This window comes from Chroicocephalus ridibundus, chromosome 8, assembly GCF_963924245.1.
Source record: "Chroicocephalus ridibundus chromosome 8, bChrRid1.1, whole genome shotgun sequence".
Lineage (NCBI taxonomy): Eukaryota > Metazoa > Chordata > Aves > Charadriiformes > Laridae > Chroicocephalus > Chroicocephalus ridibundus.
This window is the reverse complement of record NC_086291.1, coordinates 52,424,195-52,439,872: the sequence shown is the minus strand read 5'-3', so window position 1 is coordinate 52,439,872 and position 15,678 is coordinate 52,424,195. Positions and strand designations below refer to the sequence as shown.

The window sequence follows — 15,678 nt, the reverse complement described above, 5'->3', positions numbered from 1 at the left end:
CAAAAGTGAAAGCTAAATATTGTACTAGCTATAAATCGCATTAAATGAAAATGGAAGAACTGCGCTTTTTTCTGTCTGAATACCAGAATCTTGTGAATGAACACATCTTTGTGCTCAGAGAAATCACAGTTTTCTGTCTTGGGACTTCTCCAGATGTTGCTTCAGAGACTTTTGATTCATATGTTTGGGAAGAATTACATACAAAAAATCATTTTCTGTTTATGCAAGAAGCGTGCACACCAATGCACCGTATTAGAGAGATCCAAAAGCAAAAAAGTTCCGATTCCAAATTTCTCCCCTTCCCTCCAACAGCGTTTGGTGCTCAAGCAGCATAAAACTTTTTTTTTTTTTTTTTTTTTTTTGCTCGGAAGTTCAGAAGATGGCAGATCTTAAATCTTTGTCTTGCCTCTTAACAGTCCACCTGCCTACCAGCTGTGCTCCAAGACTGAAATTAGCAAATCAAACAGTCAGATGTGTTATATTTCACTCTGCATAATATGTGACAGAGAACAGAAGACGCCACGTTATTAGCAGGCTTTTACTTCCATCCTACTTGTCCCCCTCCCTTCAGCTCGGTGGAGCTCTCTCAGAAGCAAGGGCTATCAGCTGAGGTCAAATGTAAAATGCTTTTATAGAATGGACAGAGGTCTTTCAGAGAAAAAAAAAAAAAAAAGAGTTTTGCAAGGCAACGCAAAACACACAAGATAGCTCACGAGGGAAGATAAGCTATTGAAGGAGACGATAACATCTCTCCTCTGAGCTGTAGCTTATAGAATTGTTTTGCTTTAAAGCATCATTACATTTTGTGACTGCAGTTGTCTCTCTTGGATTCAGCAAATCATCAATGACCTGCATGGCACCGTCAATAAGACCTGGGGAAAGACCATACAGAGGCCACGGAAACATATATCAGCTGTCCAAGCAAAATGAAGATACGACTAAAGATCCTCAGCGTTCACATGGCTGCTGAGTTCAAGACATCTCACTTGGAAGACAGAGATACACTAGAATAACACACTTGGATACTCCTGGACCTAACAGCCTATTCTTGCTTTTTATGTATTTGCTTTTAGAAAGACAGTCACGGGCACTTAGACATTATGGTAACCAACAGGAGGTTTTTTCCTTTTTATCAAAACGCTGCTATTAAAAAATAAATGTGACTCATTCAAAATTCAAGATCAAAACTCAACTCTGAAGTGACTTACTCATAAAAACCTGCCAGTTTCTTTGTTAGAAAGCACAGCTCCAATAGCATTTTTCAATTAGCCACCTCACTGCTCCAAGTCCTTTTTCTACATTCCTTATTTCACACTGCTCTGAAAATGCTGAGCTTCACACTTCCAAAGAAAAAGCCAGTCAGCTAGAACAAACGGGCTCAATCTGAACTGCAAGGCATTACAGAAAAACGTGATTTGGGTTGTACTGCCGCAGCACTGGTCATCCACTTTGACCGTTGTGATTTTTCAATTGATTTTAGCTATGCTTGCATCAAAACTCTTTGGGATGAAGTCATCTATCCTCCCCTCATTGCTTTGCCAAAGTTTCTGGAGCTGAATAAATGAATAATCATGATTTATAATGACTGCAGAGTCTACGTTAAAATAAAATAACAAGAGAAGCTGTGGACATGCACATGTGCAATCAAAATGAGTATTTAGCTCGAATGCTGTTTGAAGGCACAGCAGCAAACTGGGAACTGTCATTTTCTCCAATTAACTTTCAAGTTTTCTTCTTTTTGAAGCTGCAACCCAAATGCCAAACTTCTTCAAACCTGCTTTCCAGATCACGCTTACCTGCAATCATGAATATGTAATATGCAATTACTGTGCCTTTTTAAGGACCACATGGTATTCACAGTTATGCTACAACATTCCTGCGATTTAGATATGCTACAGAAAAGACATCGCCCAACATCTCCCACAAACTCAGCCTCTCAGGAGCAGGAAACTACAGCTGATTAACGGAGCATAGCTACACAGCAGTTTCAGAAGCAGAGCAAGGTGAATGGATTAATACATATTAAACAAATATTAACAGCTGTATAACAAAGAAAAAATTTTTCTTTCATACTCAGATCAGAGCTTCACCTGAACAAGAAGAAAAACAAAACAGAAATCCTAATAATAATATCAGAGTAGGCAAGACAGAATATCTGCCTGACTCGCGTAGTTTAGCACATCTCATAGGTCTCGATGCATTTGCAGGTTGTAAAACCAAACTGACCTTCCCGTACTGCGCTATTGTATCGTACAGAAATGGCCTGACAGGGTAACCTAGTCCAGGCAGTTTCTGTACTCAGATGTCATTCATCTCAGGCACAAATGATGGTTTAGTCATAGTCCTTAAAAGCACTGGAGTCTGGATCCCAAGCAGAACAGTGTGTTTCTCTACAATAAAGACTTTTGTTATGAATCTTCTCACTGAAGTTCCCCCATCAGCAGAAATTGTTGCTGCTGACAGCATGCTCCGCTGAATGACATGTGTATATAAGTTGGTCTCTTTCAAAACAGATGGCAGAGAGTACTGCTTCTTTAAAACAACGTGAAATTCCTCTGAGTTCTTCATTCTACACAGCTTAAAAAAACAAAACACAAAAGACCGCCTTCCGCCCACATACTGTACACCCATTAAAGCTAACGGGTTGACCCATGTACTGTAAATAGCTGTCCTTCAGAGCTAGGTCATATGGCAGCAGCTCCCAGCTCATCAAGCTATTTGCATGATTCAGAAGCACTTTTCCCTAAAACTGAGCCTGCGCTGCGTGTTTCTTCACCTCTTTCAGCAGTGACCTTGGCCAGGTCCCCATCTCACCGCAAACCCACAGTATTCAACGTACGGGGCTTCTTTGCAATTGACAAACCAGGACCTGCTCACGTCAGAAATCAATACGCTAAAGCCTTCAATCAGAAATGTCAAAGCAGTTTTAAAATATACGTCCTGTATTAATGGATTTTTATGGATTCGAATGGAGATGTTTGCCGTGTGATTTACTGTAGGGGAGCGACAAATCAATGTTCCTTTATGACATGTCACATCTCATGACAGACTGTCCCCGCGTACTGTTGTATCGGTGGAGATGATGGCTCGCCACTTCGCAAACATCTGTGATCTATTAGGCAACACTTCCACTAGTCTAATATTATCACACTCTGAGTGTCCATCTTTCTTCTCTAGATGAGAGGCAGGAAAGCATAAATTAAAGCCTTCCGGGTGACAAAACGTTCTCCCACGGATTTGCCTTTCTGAATTAGACCGCGACTGCTGTGACTTGTCCATATGATTTCTGTATGGGAGACGTTATCAGCACAGCGTTGTTTAAACAGGTCACTGCGTTGGGATGGTTACCCAAATCTCCTCTTCCTTTGATCACGGTAAGGCAGCTGGTCCTCTATACCAAATCACACCGACATTTAGTCATTGCCATAGGCAGAACTTGAATTGTACCCTACTACCTGCCAAAGAGTTTTTATATTGTTTTAATTTTTCCAAGGAATTTGGGTGACTGGGGCGGGGGGAACTACCTTGTTCCTTAATTGGGGCTACCAGTTCCTTACCTGAGAATCTCACGTATTAAAACACTGACATACTGGATGAATAACACCTGTTTACCAACACTAGAAACACAAATTTTTTTAACAGCCGAGTCTTTGGCTCTGCCCCACCCCCAAAAAAAACACAGACAAAAAAACTAGCCAAAGAAGCTGGAAAAATAATCTTTTTCCAAACACACCTTAGTAGGTGTGAAGCTTTTCTCACCAGAAAGACAACTCACAATAGAAAATCCTAGTATTCCAAAAAAGCTCTTAAACAACTATCTAATACATATATATGACTTTGTCCTAATGCAAAAAAACAACTGCTAAAAAAAAGAGCAGATTTCATTACTTTTATTAGCCTTAACTTACGAATCTGAGAGAAAGGGCAGCTGAAAGTAGTGATTTATTTCTCAACTTCTTTGTTAACAAGTATGCCTAAAGGCTCTATTACTGTGGGGTTTTCTTTATAAGAGCCACACAGAACACCAATGACAGTTCCTTATGTAAACCGTTGCAAATTGCTTTTTAAAACATTCGCCCCAAAATGCAGAAAAACGGTATCACAATACAAAGCAGAAGAATGTATTTGATCAGTAAGATACCACCAGGAGGTGAGAGAGAGAGGAATAGTCTATGCATCCAGGTGCAGTTTTACCACCCAGAACCGCAGGCAGAGCGGCATTACAATTTGATATCTCAGCTGCACAAAATGCACCATCAAGAGCAAGAAGGTGTCCTGATCTGTGATTACCTGCCCCGTTCAGGACTTTAATGGCATCCAGTAATTACAGGTGAGACCGAAAAAACGTCTTTATGAAAAGTTATGGATGATCAGTGTGTCAGTGAGCTATATTTGAAATCTATCAGCTCTTGATGGCTAATTTTGTACTACATGAGTAAAGCAAGTTCTAATAACTCACTTGGGACTTCACTCCAGTACTTACAAGCTACGTGCTTTTCATATTCATAAAACAAAACTAATTGCCTTTCATGGATGAAATGTTCTAAGAATTTTTAATCCACGTCAGCTGCAAACTCTAAAAATCCATCCCCATATATTTAAAACTCCCCCTCCCACCCACTCACTTGCAACATGTTTGCTGCAAACAAACTATAAAGCAAAGATAATCCATCAGGCTCCCACATTAGTATTATTTATATTATTTTTTTACAAGTTACTCCTGAAGTCAATTGCCCACATTCTCACACGCTTAAAATAAAACACTAATTGCACTTAGGGAAAAAAAGTCAAAATCTTTCATGCCTACAAAAAAACCAGCTACAAACAAGTTTACTCCTTAGCTGCAGCATGCTACAGCAGATTTTTAAGTAAACGTTCATACACAATAATTAAAATGTGTTATGAATTAAATGAAACAGCTCTTGCAGTAGCCTGTTTCACGTTCATGTTCCCACAGCCGGCTCTCCTGTATATCTACAACTACGAAGGTGAGAGCTGTGTCCTCTGGAAAACCACGATTATCCAACACGCAGAAGCGAAGGAGACAGTGGGGAGTCTGCAGCTTTTGAGGGCTGACGGCTCACGTTTTCTAGTGTGAAATGCTTCGGTTTGCTTTTCAATTTCGCAGCCTTCCCTCACACTGCTCTACAAGATGACAGCAGGCCTATGCAAGAGGCAGCTAGCTCCGATCCCATTCAAACTCTCCAATGTCTCCACGGCTTGAGGATCAGCGTCTGGAATACGCTAAGCGTTTTCGCCACGGGAAGAGGGGAGAGCTGGCGCCCGTTCCACTAGGTAACAGGAATCGCTTTTGCCAACGCTGCTGTCATTGAAGGGCTCTATTGCCAGCTGCCCGTTCCAACAAGCCAAGCTCGCTATGCCTGCAAAAGCTTAGCGGCTAAACACTTCCAAACGATCTTCTCAGGAAACCCGAGTGCAAATCAGGCAACGCTAATAACAAGATACATGTGTGCAATTCCGTCTTGTACGGGCTGAGAAATGCAGATTTCTTGGTCTCTAATAACGCTATTAAAAATTCTGCTCCATTTCTACAGCCCTGTTTCTCATGTGTCACTGCTGTAGATAAGCCTGAAAAAGACTGATAAATAGAAAACGTAAATACCGTAAGTTTAGATCAAGTATGCAAATGCCTATTTCTGAGACTGTCATTTTAATTTTCCCCTAAGTCCCCATTCACCAGCTTGTGTTATCTAGTCATACGACTTTGTAAATTCTTCAGGTCAGGAACTGTCCCAATGCATTTCACATTCCACTGCTATCGCCTATATTACGTGATACTACTAGTGTAGTAAAATTAAAAACAATGTAAATGCATCAGGGGACTGCAGCATACTTTTGGAAAATAACTATATTGGTCCTTGGACGGTTAAAATTCTAACTAGAACACAGATCTTGAGCATGGCTTACAAACAGTTTGGCTTATTTACCATATGGAGCAGGGAAGCAAATCCTAGGAAATGCAAAGGGCTGTGTTCTAGTGCATTCTGGAAACTGCAGAGGATGGAGGGGAACTTTCCCAGTGTGAACATAGGCGATCTTCTGGAATCTACAGAGAACCACCTCTCTGGTCTTTGCTGCTTACAGATTGTTAATCAACAGCACAGGAGATGTCACAGGATACCAAATGATAAATACGAAACCTACTTAAGCCTTTTTGGCAGCGCGACGCTGATATATGTTAGTGTCACTGCTCCTGCTTGAGAAAGCAATGAGTACCAGCAAAGGTACTAGCCTGGCCCCGTTCTCTGGTGGCCAGCTGAATGACGGAGCATCACCAGCTCTGTCTGAGCTTAGCCCACCCGGGACTTCCCTTATGTATCTGGGTGAACCAAGACTTTCTCAACTTCTTTTGCGTTTTATGTTCATGTACACTGTGCACGTCCTTCCTCTGAGGCAAGCAGCAGCTTCCTAAGCAACCAACAGCAGTATAATGATGCCTTTTATGAAAGAGTGCCCTTTAGAGGTGTAAAGCTTGCCTGAGCAAGGCTGCACCATTTCATCTCTCTCCTGGTGAGCATCAACGGCCTGGAGATGATTCTGCAAGCCAGCACGCAAACTAAGGTTTGCTTTAAGGGATGCTACACGTGAAATACCTCATTAACTGCAGCAAGACTCAAAGCCAATACTCTTTAAGGAACCTGGATGGAAGAGGAGTTTTTCATTACTGACTGGCTATGCCAAGTTCTGTGTCAGAGATGGGGATTTTAAAGGCAGTTTTAATTATAGTAGGTAAAACCCACACATGATCAAGCTGAAGTGTCAGAAAACGACCAGAACTGAACACTGACCCATTTGGGCTGTTTGCTGAACTTTAATCACTTTCCAAGTCTGACAGCTGCTCAAACTTAATTGCTCATTATGCTTGTAAATAAAAACTGATCTCACTCTCTGATTAGCCAACCATCTTATAGTTGCCATAACAACTTCTTGTCTAATAAGTGATTTCAGATTTACCATTATTTGTACTAGCAGAAAATTTCACAAAGGTCTGAGATCGCTCTTTTCACTAAAATACCCTTCTAATTAGAAGAACTGAAAACCAGCTCAGAAAGGGCAGCTCAAAGATAATGAAAAAACAAGCTATTTACTACAACAGCTTAAACATGAGATAAGGGTACCCCAAAACCAAATATATGCCGGATCCTGCTTAACCCCTACCTTTCACTATCAATCATCTTATGATCATACCTATACACCATTAACAACTGCTCAGAAAAATAGTACTAGACAGCATTCAGGTAATAACTGGTCACAACGTGGAGACCGATTTCAAGATTCACTCCAGCTGAAATATTCCAATGAAGTTTTCATATTCTTCTCTCCTAAACTTTAATTTGGAACCAATTAACTGGTTACATTCCTTAATACTCTGTTAACTGATAGGAGTGCTTTTTGGTGAATACAGGAGTTCAGATTCTCGACAGCGTCATATAAAGAAGGGAGAAGCGTTTGTATTGAGCCCAACAGATGTCTATTGCATCAACTGCAAAGAAAGATGTTTTGGAAGGGAAAGCTACAATATAGTATCTCATCTCTGTATCACCTCAGTAGAAAACTTACTTCAGGCTTGACTTTTTGGACAGAATTACTAACTAAAGCCTTTCAGATGTCTGGGAAAAAAAAAATCCGTATTTAGTAAGTATTTGGTCATCACAGCTCAGTAAAATGCCTCTATTAAAACATACAGACATATTTGTTAGTCTGAGAAAACAAAGTGATGGGGAGCTATGAAACACCGCTAGCCTGTGAGGCTAGTACAGCATAAAGACCTTCCAAAATTTGCTGGCAAAGCTGCTCAAGCTTGCAATTTATTTAATCTGCTCAAGGTAGCTTTTTGTGTGTATAGGCAAAGAAGGATGCCCTTTTCCTCCCAAAAGGAAAATAAATGCAGAAAGCTATAATTGAGACAAAACTAAAGTTAAAAAAAACCCAAAACCTCAGGAAATACCAGATTTCAAAAAGGGACTATTTCTGCATTTACTCAGCTATGCGATAAATGTGAAATTTTTATTATTTGGGTCAAATACAAAGCTGGTCACAGCTCTTGCAGTAGAGCTATCCCACAAAAATACAGAGGATGCAACACATCCAAGTTAACAATATCTTCAACATTCCTGACCACGTGGGATGTAACAAAGTCTTTCTTGCCTTAAGACTAAGAAACCAGTGCTCTGCAAAGTTCTTGGGGTTCAAACACAGTTTATAACACCAATCTGTGCCTTTACTTTGTGTATGTTTTCTTTCATCTGAATGTGAACAAAGAATTTCTTCCCAAAGTAATCTAACCCAGAAGGCTTCTGAGGACCAGCTGGGGAACAGACTGGCTTACTCTCAAAGAATAAGCAGGCTTACGAACTAAGCAAACTGTTCAACAGGTTCCTTCTGAATATCTTCTCATTTTTGAGTCTCCTGATACTGTCTGAGACTACGTTGCAAACACGGAGCTGCCAAAGGGTTTCTGTGAACTGAGAGATACAGAAGCAGGGGTAAATAGTCTATATATAGCCGTGCCAGGAACTGTCGTAACAAAGACAGATTATATACATACACAGACTTTTTTTTTCTTCCCTAATCCTTGATTTTGAAATGAGTTACTACGTTATGGGGCCTACCTTATAATTCTGGCAGGTACAGAGCAATCATAGAGCATATTTTTAAATTTAAAGACAATGCTACCAATAATAGACTGGCTGGATTTATTTGCATCTCCCCTTCTTGAGCAACGAGAGTACCTACAGATTAGAAGATCCGGTTCCATGAGTTATGGATAGACTTGTTTACCTGCAGCAAAGGACCTGCTCCTAAGGGAAGAGAGACCAGGCTGTAGCAAAGCCTTTAGACCAGCATCTTTTGTGCTCAAGAATCATCAGTTTTAAAAGAGCCCTTTCCCATTGACGAGAACTGAAACAAACGAGCAAAACAATGGTGAACTGTCAGGGGACTGACTAAGCAAATACAGAAGGTAAGGCCTATCTATCCCAGATAGGATTTTTACGCTCAGCAACAAGTTTCTTTTATGTAGAAAACTAGTAATTCCCCAGGTGGATGCAAATAAGAAAACTGAAAATTAGTTCTGGATGATCCGTGCAGACTCGTCATATAGGGGAACAACTGTGTTACACGGGCTGGCCTTTCGGGTCACTTTGTAACTTCTCAGGGCTCCTACAACTCTTCTTTTCCCCCTGTGCTCTCCAAACATTTATGCTTTTTATCACTGATACACTGCACGGATTTTTAAACCAAAACACAAAGTGTGAAATTATCTACCCAGAGTAAAATACGAAATGTCAGACAAGGGAAGAGGTTGCCAGGCCAACCCTGAAGGGCACCAGCCCTGCAGGTACTACGCAAAGTCCTGCCCCACAAAGGATCGTCTCACCGAAATTTCTGCAACAACTGCCATGGCTCCTCCACTGACCATTATCACTGAGGCTACTACCAGACGCCTTGATCACCTTCAAAGAGTGCTTAATTAAAAATCCAATGTAGTTTACGAAATCAAAGGAAAGTCTGACTAATTTAAAACTGGTTTTAATTAAACTAAGGAAAACACACAATACCTCCTTGCTTTGGGTGAAATACGATATCAGTTGGAAGGGTTTGTGGGAATTTTCTAACTATGTTTTTAGTCAAGCATATTTTAAATATGCAGTTTAGAAAATCTGCCGAGTATATGAACAGAGCAGTATCAAACTGGGAACGAGCTGTCCTCACACTACAACCTTTACATATAGATTTATATTAGAAGCATATGGAGTATACATTTAAGCATACTGTGCTGGAAGAGATAAAACTGCATTACTCAAAAATACATGCTATAATACCTTCATGAACTACAATCTGCTTTTGTGCCTATAAAATAAATCCAGTCTTAGAAACCTAGTATTAAATGGTATTATACTAATTATCCAGCTTCACACATGTATGTAGTTCTCCAAGTTGCCAGATTCATGACTCAGTATTTATTTGCTCCTTTAAAAGCAAAGATATCCATTTTTGTATTTCATGGAGATTTTCCTTACAACATAATCCATTGTCATGAAGTGAAAGCAGATCTAAATAATCTTATAAAACTAAAAGCACTTTATCAGACTCTCTTCTGCATGACTAGCACAATTCTACATGAACAGTGGGGGGTTGGATTTTTAACAACTGACCAGCTACCGGAGTAACTATAAAAGTACTTAAACTCTGAGGAGAGTTCTTCTTGTGCCCTCTTCATTGTAGGCAAAGACAAAATTCATCTTTTTGATACAGAATATGCTGTGGGGATATGTTTTTCTTACAGCACAGAAAAGGAGTAAGTTTACTCTGAGGGAAATTTAGGCAAATTGTGTATGTGGTAAAGAAAGCCTGGGTTAATTCCTCCTGCGGAATTACCATGGGCTGCTCACTGTAATACATCTCTCTATTCTTGCATGTAGCTATCAACTCATTTATTTAGGAACCCTTTTTTTTTTTCTAAGACTCATAAAAATCTTAAGATATGAGAAACCTGAAGAAAGGTCTTAAGTGCTTCTTTATGGAAAGAAAAAAAGAGGGGGAAACAAAACAGCAGCTCTGGAAACAGACTCTGTCCACCATATTTATTATCAATTTAACAGCCTTGAATGGGAACTGCAAGTACTTTGATAAAAATCAATTGAAAAGCTGTCTGCCTCACTGTTGCTTCAATAAAGTGCCTCTGTATCTTTTGCTGAAACCCTGTTTTTCTAGCCTCCTTAAACAATGCTCTGCATTAAATCACCACACTCTGCCTCCCCTGAAAACAGACTCCAAGGCAAGTGCCCAGAGCAGCACCCCTCATTCAAACCTCCCTTCATCAACGGGGACCAGGGATGTAAACCAGCACCGCCTGATCAATACCCCCAGTCATACGGGACACCTTAATTTCTACTGTATTGTTAAAAATTAACTTTCAGGTCTCTGTGCATTTAACTCAGGTGCTGGACCTCTCTCCCTGGAGGTCTTTGGCTCAGAATCAAGCAGATTTCAGCCTGTGGCAAGAACGGCTGACTTCAGCAGTACGCACAGCCCTGACCAGAGCCCTTACCAAAACGGACCCCGACACTCCCATCCATCACCCCGTGAGGAGCCCATTTCACACATCACTGCCCCAACTCAGCCCTTCACACCTGAGGAAGCTGGGGGGAGTGAGCAGCAAGACTTGATTTGGATTCAAACAAATAAGCACTCTCCTGAAGCCTTTGCAAAGTCTCCAGAGTAAAAAACAATACTACAAAATGTTAACTGGTTTTACTGTGTTCTCATGTGTAAGCCATATGGCCTACATCAAATAAGCAGAATGAGCAAAAAAAAGTCACCAGCACTCCACATTCTTGTAATTCAATCAGCTTTAATCATCCAAGATGTTTTCGCTAACCTATGGTAAGGGTATTTGTTCTAATAACCTTGAATAGAGTGGTGACACTTTAAAGATGGCTCCCTTGAACAAAGAAAGATAAAAACGCAATTTATGGCAGGATGTTGAATCTCAAGGCAAATTCCTGCCACTGTAAATTGCAGCGTTTTCCCCACATCAGCCCCTCTCCCGATAGCAAGCAGTCTGTCTTCACCATTTTACTACACATCTTCCTGTACTTCTCACGGATCAGGAGTATTCTTCAAAATAGTCCTCCCTAAGGGTCTACTGTATTTACAGTATTGACTGGAAAAAATAAACAGTTCAGTTCTAAGAACCGGGCCAACACCCAATGCCACAGAGGATCTTGTCAGCCCCAACATACCTGGCAGCCTGCAAAGCAGAATTCCTGGTGTCCTGCTGTCCCAGCAGATGTGGTCAGATGGCCAAACACAACAAAGCAACAAACCCTCCAGACTCTTCAGCTTTCCACCCCTCCAGCTTTCACAAAGACCTTCTCCAGGGCTGGTGGCACAACCACCCCTCAGTTGGCCAGAGCCACATAGCACAATCTGTCAGTACAAGCTCCAGTGCCCCCCTGGGCTCCTCGTCCAGCATCATAGACTCATAGAATGGTTTGGGTTGGAAGGGACCTTAAAGATCATCTCATTCCTATCCCCCTGCCATGGGCAGCGACACCTTCCACTAGAAGGTAGAATCCAGCCATCGCCAATGGCTGCTGGATTCACCAGGCACCGCGCATCCAGCACCGTTTAAAAACACCAGAAGCCCATCAGCTGCAACACATAGCCCCTGAGGAGGCTTTCTAGTAATCACTAACCAACGATAAAAGCGACATTCTGAAGGGATCCAGAAGACTTCTCCTAAGTCCTATGGGATTATTACCTACCTCCTTTCACTGCAACATCGAGCTGAAAAGCAATATGGATTGGGCAAAATGGATTTTAATTTCAGGAATCTCCTTGGCACAGCACAGCAGCTGACTGCCTTCCATACAACACCTCTGTCAAAGACCACTCCCTCTGCTCGGAAGAGGACCTTACTAAAGATATATGGACAGTTCAGTGTCCACGGGTCAATCAAAGTATTAAAGAAAAATTAAGTGAGGTTTGTAATTAGCAGCCATGGTGATGGCTTATACAGTTCCTGTTATGCCACCACTGGCAACTAAATAGAGGCTAACACGTAAGCCATTCAAAAAATCAGGTAGCTTTCAGCGATGAGGAACCTGGCTGCCATTTAAACTGGCACTTTAGATGCAGGAGACTCTATCCATCTCCATTACAAATCCTCTGAGCTCATCCTAGCATTACTTTCCCACATTAAGCAAAAGAGTTAACATAAAAAGCCTGTCTAGCTTCAGACATTATCCAGATAAAGAGAAGGAGAAAAATCCCTTGTATTACCTCTCTCAGCTCTCCTCAAACCTTCTCTGACATCTTTGTTCTTTCAGACCTGGCATTTATCTGAAGACATTGTCTAGGCCTAATTAAATCTTCATGTGAACCACTGCTACTTCCTGGCAGAGAACATGCATTCTTGGTGCGCTGATGGACCTACATAATTTTCTGCACTTCTCCCTTATGGTGAGTGTTAGGCCTCGCTTGAAAACATCACAACTGTGTTCAACACAATATGTTTAAACAGAAATACCAAATTATTCAGTTTCTTTTAAAGAATGAAGAGAAACATAAGTGAAAATTATATTCCACAAGCTCATTGAAAAAAAAACTGTGGAAACACTGAGCAAATAGCACCGTCTGAGAACAAGGCATGCTTTTGTTTTACTGTTGTCTCAGAAAAGGATAACTGGCAGTGATAGGAGAAGCAGAAAAAATTTTCTTTCAAAATAAAATCTGCAGCTATCTCTTCCCCCTGGGGATGAAAAAACATTCTTAAAAGTGCAGCTGAATTTTGTATTAAGGGAAGTTGCATTATAAGCCCCTCACAAACACCTAACCTTATCTGATGAAAGCAGCTCCTTCACAGCTTTGTGTTTGAAGCCTCTAAGTTGGCAGCAACTGCTCATTCAAAGAGAACAAGGGGATGTAAGAGCTATGAAAATCTTTGCACTCCAGAGTTAGAACAGCAGAAGGCTAGAAAAGCAGATTTTACTGCTAACCCCCCCAACAATTCTTAAGTCTTAAGGAAACCCCTTTAAACCACTTACTGATGCTAAAAGAAACTGACAACAAATAGATGAGAAATTATTGCCTTCCCTTAACAACGCTCATTGTATAGAAGGCTTGTCCAAGCAGCAAAGCAGCCAGCTGTCCTGGCAGATGTGGTCAGATGGCCAAACACAACAAAGCAAATTCACTTTAAAATCGTGTTTAACTTTCACTGTTCTTGTTATTATCCTCCAACTCTCAGCACTTCTCTCCCTAAGCAGAAGAAATAAACACCCCAGATGGCTAAAGAAAAACAGCAAGCTATACATATGCTCCATATAGTCTGACAAAGCAAGAGTCCAGCCATCTTCAAAGCACAGTGCGAGACTTACCCATTTAAGGGCCTTTTACCTCTACAAGGGGGTGTCTCTGCCCGCGTCAGTGAGGAGACTACTATAAAAGAACTTCTGGGGTTTGGGGCCACAACCAGGTACTCTGCAAAATTTTTCCACTTTAATTTCCAAAGACACAAGTCTTCTATCGTTCCATAAATTAATCTAGAATAGCTATAGACTAGACTATACATAGCTATACATTATGCTATATATAACTACTAAATAAGGCATTAGAATTACTGCTGTTTATGAAACAAAGCAAGGAAACTAAAAGCACAGTTTCACTGGGGAGGGATGGTAGCACAAGTACATTCAATTGAATATTGCCTTGGCGTCTGGAACCGTACGCCACAGTCCCCGCGCTGCAGGAACCTGAGCCAGTCTGTTGCTCCTTCCCACCGCAATATGAGAGATCTTGCATTTCTTCAGGGCCTACGAGAAGAATGCGGATGGCAATGACAGCCCACCCAACCGTGGGCAAGTTAACAAACGCTGCGGAAGTGGCACCCAGGCCTTCTCCTGTGGCCCAGGCCATGGCAACCCAGACTGAAACCAGACTTGCCACAGCTGAGAGTGAACATATCTGCGGGAGGGAGAGAGTAGACACAGCAACCCAGGGAGGCCCTAGCTAGCCGCACAGTGAAAGCACATTCAAAATAACCTGCCTAATGTCACCACAGCATTAGCAAAACCACAATTCAAGCTCCAGGCTGAAAATGGAGCATGTACTTGTATCTCTAAACCACGTCACCATCCCTGCATATGCACACTCCAGGGAGGTTTCAACACTTTGGGGAAAAAGTGGCTGAATGACGGGGCTGCTCTGGAACAAGGTGCGCACATGCCAGAAGGGGAGCTGGGGGATCCAACAACTTTCCTTCATCCATCAACCATCTTGAAGTGGAGTCGCTCCTTCCTTATGGCAAACAGCCTGCCTGAAGCCACCACTACCCGCCAGCCCTCTGCTGCCCACAGAGCCCTCCACGATCCACAGTAACCCCCAGAGACCCCTACTAAGGCCTACGGCACCTACCAACCCTTAAAGCCCCCCACTACCAAGAGTCCCCCAGAGCCAGAGGGGGGGCTCCTACCAACCCTGAAAGACCCTGAAAGACCCTGAAAGCTCCTACCAACCCTCCTACCAACCATGAAAGAGACCCCTACTAAGGCCTACGGCACCTACCAACCCTGAAAGCCCCCCACTACCAAGAGTCCCCATCAGCCCCGAGATCCCCACTACCCCGACTCCTTCCCATACCTCCAGAGCCCCCAACAGACGCCTCACCACCTCCAGAACCCACTATGAGCCCCCAGAGACCTCCACTAAACCCCACAGCCCCCCACGGGCCCTCACAGACCCCCCACCACCTCCACAGCACCTCACCGACCCCCAGAGCCCCCCGCTGCCTGGAGCCCCCCACCCCCTCCAATGGCCCCGCTGGCTCTCCGGGCCTCCCCTGCAGCCCCCGGGCCGCCTTACCGAGGCTCTGCCCCACCGGGGTGCTGAACGGGTTCCCCAGCAGAAACTCCATCTTGGGATGACAACAAACAGCGGCCCGGCGGCCCCCCCCTTCCCCCACCCCGCCCTGACTGGCACCCGCGCTCACCAACCGCAGCTCGCTCTGCCGAGCGTGGCCCGCCTCCTGAACCTCGATTGGACAGCGGCTGGACGCCCCGTGTAGTCATAGGCTGAAGAGTGTGTCCATCACTGTCAAGCGAGGGGCCCGCCCCCGCGAGAGTCCCAGTCCTTTCCACGCCCTCCGGTTGA

At 42.7% G+C, this 15,678-nt stretch overlaps 1 protein-coding gene across 4 annotated transcripts in view; it reads right to left on the bottom strand.

The window, feature by feature from the left end:
* Window positions 1-15,482, bottom strand: part of TOM1L2 (target of myb1 like 2 membrane trafficking protein) — a 58,390-nt gene extending 42,908 nt beyond the window's left edge. For all 4 annotated transcript variants that reach the window (XM_063342713.1, XM_063342714.1, XM_063342715.1 and 1 more), the window contains exon 1: window positions 15,391-15,482. In XM_063342713.1, the coding sequence (XP_063198783.1) occupies window positions 15,391-15,442 (52 nt within the window). In that variant the 5' untranslated portion in view covers window positions 15,443-15,482. The remainder of the gene's footprint in view (window positions 1-15,390) is intronic.
* Window positions 15,483-15,678: the final 196 nt, after the last annotated feature.